Below are 8,627 nucleotides of genomic sequence, written 5' to 3'. Positions count from 1 at the left end.
TTTTCTTCCATTTTGACTTCGAGAACATAAATAAATAAATAAAATTCATGGAAGTGATCGAGCGATGACAACCATGAGGTGRGCTTGGAAGCAGCCATCCTTTGAAGAAAGCRTAATAGTTCACTGGTCTAGCTTCATGGCACCGAAAATGTATCAGGGCTCAAGTGATTCACCGAAGCGAYGAGGCCTTGAAAGCAGCTTTTTCACTTCCAACTAATGAAWTCTAACCCAGCTAGTTCAGTCAGATACYGGCTAAGCAACCTCTAAAGCAGCTATCGRAACAGTAGCAGCTTGAAATTTCACAAGCCAAGGACAAGATGAATCTATTGMTYTGCCTCCAAGAGAAGAAATGGCTTTCTTTTCCATCTACTTCTTTTCTTCCCAAATTCGAGAATACAACACAAATCCTCAATACTAAGGGGCCGTTTACCTAAACACTTACCCGGTAAGCACTTACCGGTAAAATTCAACTTTATCGCTTACTTACCGAGTAAGATTTTATTCACTAAAACGCATCGTATGCAACAATTTATCCCTGTAAGCGCTAACCATGGTAAGAGTCMTCGTYCTCACTTACCGGGTAAGACTCTCGATTCTTGTCTTCGYTTTTACCGGATAAGRTTCTTAGTSTTTATCATATTCATCCGATAAAGTAAAGTRAYTTGGTAAGCGCTTAYYMGGGTAAGCGTTTGGTAAACGCCACCYAAGTAATACTAAAATTTTACATWATAAATAACATTTTGATCAAACCAACAAACTCAAATTTTGGAGTTTTCTTAATTTTATTGTTGGCGGAGGCCATCTTTGACATTTCTATTAAAACAGAGAACTTTAAAACCTCGTTTCAACTATATTTTGTTATCRAAATACATAACGACATTATACACTAATTCAGAAACAAGTAACTGAAAGTTTAGTCAGAAATTTTAACTCAAATTCGTCCTCGTTGATTCTAAAATCCATCGTTCAACTGATTTCTCCCTAGGTTGTTAACAGGTTCTTTCTCCAATTTTTAGAGGAGTTCCAACCGCTACTAATTTCAATAAGTTACAAAACTTGTAACTTTGAAATTTGAGTAAGTATTGCAATATATATATATATATATATATATATATATAGACAGAGGGAATCCATATGATACTAAACAAGTGGTGCAGGACACCTAGTTTAAATGCATATCGCACGCACACCACCAGGTCCTCTCACGTGTATTATCACATGTGATAAAGGGTGTTGTCACGTTTTAGAAAAATGAAAGATGCTCTACACACACTACACCTCTGTGTGTGTATGTGAAACTAGAGATTCCAATGGGAAGTTATAAATAATGAAGTGGCAAACCATTCAACAAATGCCTAGAAATACATGAAGAAGATATGGAGAAAGCTTGTGTAACTAATTAAGATGAGAAAATTTCTTATTGCCAATTCAGATCAAAATCCTACACTGCCTTAAGAAGATCTTTGTGGGTGTAAATAACTCCCTTGTCTCCTTCCACCACTTGCCCTTTACCTCTCAACACCCTGCAATTATGAACCAAATTCAACTTCTTACTTTTCTTTTCTATAACAAAACCCATTTTGATCTAATTGTTATAATTGAATTCAAGATTACCATCGAGTAGTTAACAGTCCCTCGACTCCAACTGGACCTCGTGCGTGGATTTTGCTTGTACTGATTCCCACCTACATATATGAGAAACACCAAATGAAATCAGAAACCAACCAACACACAATTTTCCTCAACTCCTTCACTTCATAATCATACCTCTGCTCCAAGCCCGAACCGTGCACCATCACAAAATCTTGTGCTTGCATTGTGAAATACTGCAGCACTGCCAAAACCAAAACCAAAACCAAAACCAGAACCACACAAGTTTCATATTTTGATGGTTTCATGATTTCAAATAAATCAGCAAACATTTGACCATGGATTATGTGTACCTGTCAACTCGGCTTAGAAAGTGTTCAGCAACATCATGATCATCTGTAACAATGCACTCGGTATGGGAACTGAAATGGAAGAAGAAAAAGTTACCAAAAAGCGAAAAAAGAAAAAAGGAATGGAAATGGAGATGGAAATGGAAGGTTTTTAACATACCTTCCGTAACTGTGTATATGATCTATGGCCTCATCAACATCCTTCACTATTTCAATTGTGCAAGCCTTGGAGTTATACTCGTGGTGGAATGTATTTGCCTTTGAGAAGTTAACCACACCATTCACTCTCGGTCCAGCAAACAGTGTAACACCTGTGCCAGATATGTTACATACCAAATAAATTCATGAAATAGTTGGTTTTCAGGTTGTCAAAAATACTTGCGGTTCTCATTTGGACATGCCCATGTGTATCACTTTCAACTGATGGTATATTTATTATTGTACCCAAAATATAATTTAATTTTGGTAGAAAACATTTCTTTTAAGATCATTTGTGATGTTTATTGAGTATAGCCATGTATCATATATATAGACTTGGGATCATGTGAGAYAAGGCTGTTTTCATKAGACACGATCTTTACACTTGAAACTTCACAGAACACTGTGAAGGTAACCTTCACAGTGTTTTTACTGTGAAGATTCGGCTTTTTTTACCTTCACAACATTTTGTTGTGAAGTTTCAAGTGTAAAAATCGTGTCTGACGAAAACAATCTTGTCTCACGTGAAACCAACCCTATATATATATATATATATATATATATGTATATATAATACAATAATGTAACAAGCATCATTTCGTAGAGCCAAAAAACAGAAACTTTGAAGTCCATGTTGTACCTTCTTGTTCAAGTTCTTTAACAAGCTCTTGCAGCCCTCCGCTAGTCAGGTCCTTGTGCACAAGTAGTGTTTCCTAAAAAAAAATACAATTTCATGAGCAAAGATGACACAAAAGTGGTCATAAACACGTGACACGTGAAAACAAGTACAAAACATATGTGGATATAGAAATTACCATAGCATTACAGGCTGCTGGATAATCTGTTTTTGCATCCAACACAATCTTTTTTGCCATCTCCAAGTTAGCAGCCTTATCAACATATACATGGCAAATTCCATCTGCAATGCAAAATCACGACTTCATTTGCAAACTAACATTTGTTTATCATTCCATTTATTTCATTGTGAAAGCTTTTCCACAATCAAGAACGAAAAGTAACCAAGTTCAAATTTTATCTTACCAGAATGACCAAGAACTGGGATTTTTGTAGAGCTCTTTATTTGGGAAACAAGTTTATTGCTGCCTCTAGGGATCACAAGATCTATCACATCATCGAGCTGTTCAAAACAATTTGAGGGGAAAAAGATAAGATATATAAATATAAATATATATATGTATATATATATATATATATATTGAATATGTATTGTACACAATTATGATCATGCTAAATCTCCACACACCTTCAACAAGTCTGGGATTTCCTCTCTTGATGTCAATAGTCCAATTAGTTTTGTTCCAACATTTTCTGGGAGAGCAGAAGTGATTACCTGCAAAAACACATAATTCCAGAAAAATAGTAAAGATTTATAACCAAGAAAATATAGAATCCTTCAGAAAAAGATTTGAAAACCGAAGGCAACAAGACAAACCTTGTGCAGTATCGCATTTGACCTTTTAGCTTCTTTCCCTCCTTTCAGTAGCAGGCCATTCCCACTACGGATTGCCAATGAAGCTATCTACAAATTTGGTTCATAAAATTATGGATCAATTTCTCAGGACCATATACCACTAAACATCAGATAAATTAGTGGAAATATGCAGCATAAAACAAAAAAAAGGTATAAGAGCATCTTAAATTAGCGAGAAGTACACAAAAATCATACCATTATCCTTACTCTATTCTGCATTAATTTCATGTGACATTAGCAAGAGTTTCTGTTACCTGAACTAATGCATCAGGCCGAGACTCGAAAACAATAAGCAGAACGCCTAAAGGACATGTCTTCTTCTCTAAGATTAGCCCTTCTGCAAGCTGCATGTGAAATCATTAGTAAATGTGTGTTAACGATTACTGAGCACAGAATGGCATATCAGGATATCGAAGATGGCTACATTTTGGATTTTCTATCCATTATTAAGTAACTCCAGTAATTCATCTAATATACTTGGGCTCAGCAAACAAAAGCATATAGGCAACTTAAACTAAATCGCTCCCAAATCATGCTCTTAATTTTCCACAAGAATTTATCTTGACATAGAAAAAAGCTTCTCACCTCTGTTCTTTTCAATACATGACCAATGGGTTCTTCCATTTCTGCTAGTTTACGCACGGATTCTGCAAGAGCGCGGATCTGGAAAAAAAACAATGAACTTGTTAAGAACAACAAGAGAAACCACTTCAAACACTTTCCAGATGGACGTAATAAAACAGAATGGAGGCACATTGATTCATATGTCAAGATGATGCATGAAAACAATAATCCCAGTAAATTAAAATAACACGAAATAGGAAAGCCAAATTCCTAGAAAAAACAAGAATTCAAGAATTATTACAGATACATGCCTTGCTAGCCTTTAAAGCTAAACGAGCTACCAAAGCTTCATCATATCCTGCATCACGTGCAGTTTCAACATCAGCATCGTTTTCAAGCATGATAAACTGTTCGTTTGCCTCCAAAGCAGCAGCTACATCCAATAAGATTTTCTTTCTTTCTTCGGTTGTTAGCGCCTGTAATACCCAAAAAAAGTACAAGAATAAGTAATCAATCAAATTTATGGTACACACAAATATACATACACACACACACAAACATATATATATATATATATATATATATATATATATGCATGTTTTTTGTGCGTATGCGTGTGTACATATGTATTATGTGCATACATGTATGTATTACTGCTTTAATTGAACATATCAACAGAAGTAAAATGATATCTACAAGTTAGAGGTGTATTTATATGTGGGTGTTGCATCATGCTTATTGACTGTTGACAATTTTCTTGAAATCATCTAACAGGTTATAACAGGACCTATGGCATTGTGCAAAGGCTAAGGGGGCTGTCTACATGGATTGGGAAAGCTTTTGTTTGGGAGCATTTTTTTCATAGATTTAGAAAGTGTGTTTTTGTTTGGGAGCATTTTTTTCATAGATTTAGAAAGTGTGTTTTTTTTAATTGGGAGGGGCAAGTTTGGAAAAAACTTGGCTTTCTGCATAAAGCACCCTCCTAGAAGCTTACGAAATGAGCCACTTTCTATATCATTAAGCCACTACCAATGGTAATATATAGCTGACCGGACAAGCTGAGTCTCATTAAGCTGCTAACAAACAGGCCCTAAAACAGGTTAGCTACAGTAACATGAGATTTATGAAACCTGAAGGCGTCGAGAGGCTTCACGAGCTGAGCCTGCCATCTCATGTGGACCAATTTCTGTAACTGGAATCCACATATGTGCATCCTTATGAAAGAGGGTACCAACGCGTTCTCCATTTAGAACTTTTATGATGTTATTAGCAGCATATCCACTACAACAAAGATGGTAGGAAATTCAGTACAAAACAAGAAAAAAAATAGCACATATATGCTAGATTGTGGAATTAAAATAAGATACCTTGCAATGACAACAGGTGTACCAGAATAAGCTGCATTGGATGCAGCTTTCACTTTTGCATCCATTCCACCTCTTCCCATCCTTGACTTGTCTCCAAAACTGATCGCCTTTTGATGTTTTTGTTTAACATATGTATGGATTAGCTTTGAACGTGGATCGCTGGGAGGACCACTATAAAGGCCATCCACATCGCTCAACAACACAAGGAGATCTGCCTTCAATTCCATGGCAAGAAGAGCTGCCAAACTGTCATTATCCCAGAAAATGCCAGAGGAATCCTGAAAGACAGAGTTTTCCTGAAATTTAGCATATTTATAACTGCGATATATATATCCACGAATGTATGCAATTATAATTCAGAAAATAAAGATTTTATGCATAATTCTAGTCATATACCTCATAAGGAGCTCTCCTTGTACTGATTGCATCATTTTCATTGAAAATTGGAATGCTCCTTAAGTCTAACAATGAATCCACTGTTTGACAAAGTTGCACCCTGAAATCAGCATTCTTGAAATCATTATCCGTGACAAGGAGTTGAGAGGAGGTCACGTCCAACTGCAAACAACATTATGTGAGCACAAGCTAAAAATACCAAGTACTTTCTTCTGGTTTTAATTCAAAAAAGGCCAACACTTTTACCTGGCTGAATAAAGTGTCGTACAAGGCCATCAAACCATTTTGACCGACTGCTGCACAAGCCTTTCCATCAAGTTCAACTTGTGGTTTTTGGAGGTCAGCAAAACTACAGTAACATTTTGTCAACAGAAATAGCTAATTAGCAGTGGTTAATACCTTTGCATTCCATAAATGCCAACAAAACAAGTATAGCCTTCAGCATATCTAGCATGCATGCTTTAGATAAATCCAAGCTTACAGCAAAACAATTGCCAATAATTATAGCAATGAGGAAAGTGAAATCATAGAAAATGTTTGTTTTACAACAAAACTGGACCGATCGCTTCAAACTACAAAGTTTAATGCCCGAATGTTATGCAAAGAAAGACTAGGACCTGCTGTTGATCATTTTCCTGTATTTAAGCCTTTGGCGGCCAGCTCCAACAGCTCCTGAAGTAACCAAAATTATTTCAAAGCCTCGGGAATTCAACTTTTCGAGCTGCAAGCAAATTGTTCAGTACATAAGTCTAAAGATCTGCATCAGATTCATACCATATAAGATCAATCTTGGCAGCTAACCAAAAGGTAATTAAAAAAAATTGGTATTTAGTAAAATTCACTGAAAGAAAAAATCTTTATTGCTGATTCCTTCTATTCGCATATGATATTGATCTTTGGGAGCTACTTGAATGCTGAAGTAATATTTAATACGAGTTTACTTGGAAAATTCAGTAATTAGTAATATCCTAAAAGATATAATATCGGCAGTGATGTTTTCCCATCCTTTCCTTCTTCCTGTTATTATTAGTGAGGTAACTAAATATGGAACCGTTACTATATTTGAAATTTACCACGTGCTTAATGAAAGCCCGACAAAAGTACCTGTTCAAAAATAGCTCCAAGTCGCCCGACAGCTAACCTCCCATCATCGCGAGTAACCACAGCTGTTCCCACCTACAGTAATGAAGATAAGGTTTTATGACTGAAGTAAACATGTCATCATTCACCATGAAACCTTGCTTCTAAATGACATTTGATGTTAACTATAGTCATAATACATTGGACAACCATTGGTTCAAGAACATAGTAGTCATCTTTTGTTGACAAATAAGTATAAAATGACCACAAAATCTTCACATTGATCTCTAGATTCCATATTTGGCAAAAGAATCAATTCACATTTAAGAATGCAATCCAGCATTCTTATTCTAAAATCAGAAGAAACTATTTCCCATCTACTGCATTCAATGCCACAATATACTGGTTGATTCTTCCAAGAAATACAAACTTTGAAGTGGGAAAACAAAATTATAGACAAAGTATTCTTAGAGATGATTAGTTACGTTTTTTATCTGTTCCAAATTACACATTTAGAAACAAAGGTATTACAATTTTCATTTTTATTTCCGACCCTTCTGGGAATAGAATACAAATTCAATTTCTTTGCAATTAATTTGTAACCTTATGTACCAGTTTTTGCCCTTTTCAGCAAATATATCGAGCATATGAAAAAATTCACATTATTTTGTTAATTTTGAAGGGAAAATTATATGCCCAAATAAGAGTTGTAATCAATGTGAATAAAAATATCTTTAAGAAAATGATATGTGGACATCATAATCTGAAACGGAGATAAAGAATGTCCATCAACATGTGGACGTCACAATCTGAATCGGAGATAGAAAAACAAATCGTGTTGCTACATGAAACCATAAACAGGTCAAATTAAATGGATCTAGCTTTATCAGATATGAATACAAGTATCATATGAATTGTCGTTTTCATGTGCATGGCAAAGCCTGCCAAGTGTCATTCATCCATACACCACAAAAAAATTAAAATAAACCAAAAAAATCTGTAGAAAAAAAAATATCGCGATCCGAAAAAACAGAGATGAACAAATCGAACTCGATCAAGCAGGGTTTAAGCAAATCCTCTTTACTCACTACTAAACATCACATCGTAACAACAAAAACAAGCAACACATATGTTTATCAGATATAAACGATAACAGTTTACAACAATATGAATATCCGACGGTATACCTTGACGACAACACGCTTGACGTTCTTGACAAAAGCTCGAGTAGGATCCATGACGTAAATCGATTGAATGTAAGAGGTTTAAGATGAAAACCTCAGAAGCGATGGGATGAGAGAAGAACGAGAGCGAATGCGTGATTTAAGAAAAGTGWGTGTGTGTGTGTGTGTGTGTAAATGGCGATAGAAGGAAGGGAGAGATATTGGTTGGAAGAAAGGGGTGGGGCTGCGGGAGAGGCGACGCCAACGTGACGACAATATACGGCTCCAACAGATGGCACCTGCAGTGTGGCTATGGGGTTTTACACACTTCCCCAAATAATTATTAATTTATTAAAATATCAAACAAGTAAAATCATTAATATCGCCACTACAATAAGAAGCGAATATGTTACGGTATCTTTTTTTT

General features: G+C 35.6%; 1 protein-coding gene across 1 annotated transcript; it reads right to left on the bottom strand.

Annotated features, from left to right (window-relative positions):
• Positions 1-1,260: 1,260 nt before the first annotated feature.
• Positions 1,261-8,414, bottom strand: LOC112504383 (delta-1-pyrroline-5-carboxylate synthase-like). Its single transcript, XM_025108319.1, has 20 exons — positions 8,225-8,414; positions 7,062-7,133; positions 6,575-6,678; positions 6,204-6,306; positions 5,958-6,119; positions 5,562-5,839; positions 5,325-5,475; positions 4,506-4,670; positions 4,216-4,293; positions 3,885-3,974; positions 3,592-3,678; positions 3,403-3,489; positions 3,180-3,276; positions 2,954-3,057; positions 2,779-2,851; positions 2,101-2,251; positions 1,944-2,012; positions 1,768-1,834; positions 1,615-1,685; positions 1,261-1,523 (listed from the first exon to the last, which is right to left on the bottom strand). The coding sequence occupies exons 1-20, from the start codon at positions 8,273-8,275 to the stop codon at positions 1,442-1,444; spliced, it is 2,142 nt and encodes a 713-aa protein (XP_024964087.1). The 5' UTR covers positions 8,276-8,414; the 3' UTR covers positions 1,261-1,441.
• Between the last annotated feature and the right edge of the window lie 213 nt (positions 8,415-8,627).

The sequence above is a fragment of the Cynara cardunculus genome, unplaced genomic scaffold (assembly GCF_001531365.2).
Source record: "Cynara cardunculus var. scolymus isolate 2C unplaced genomic scaffold, CcrdV1 Un_Scaffold_5412, whole genome shotgun sequence".
Taxonomy (NCBI): Eukaryota; Viridiplantae; Streptophyta; class Magnoliopsida; order Asterales; family Asteraceae; genus Cynara; species Cynara cardunculus.
This window is presented reverse-complemented; position numbering and strand designations above follow the sequence as displayed.

Bases quoted from the DNA above. Each gene is read 5' to 3' on its own strand.
- LOC112504383 (XM_025108319.1), bottom strand. From the start codon at position 8,275: ATGGATCCTACTCGAGCTTTTGTCAAGAACGTCAAGCGTGTTGTCGTC. The intron at 6,307-6,574 runs GTCCTAGTCTTT...ATGTTACTGTAG, and splicing joins AGGAAAATGATCAACAGCAG to TTTTGCTGACCTCCAAAAAC. The intron at 2,013-2,100 runs GTATGTTAAAAA...CTTCCATTTCAG, and splicing joins CATATACACAGTTACGGAAG to TTCCCATACCGAGTGCATTG.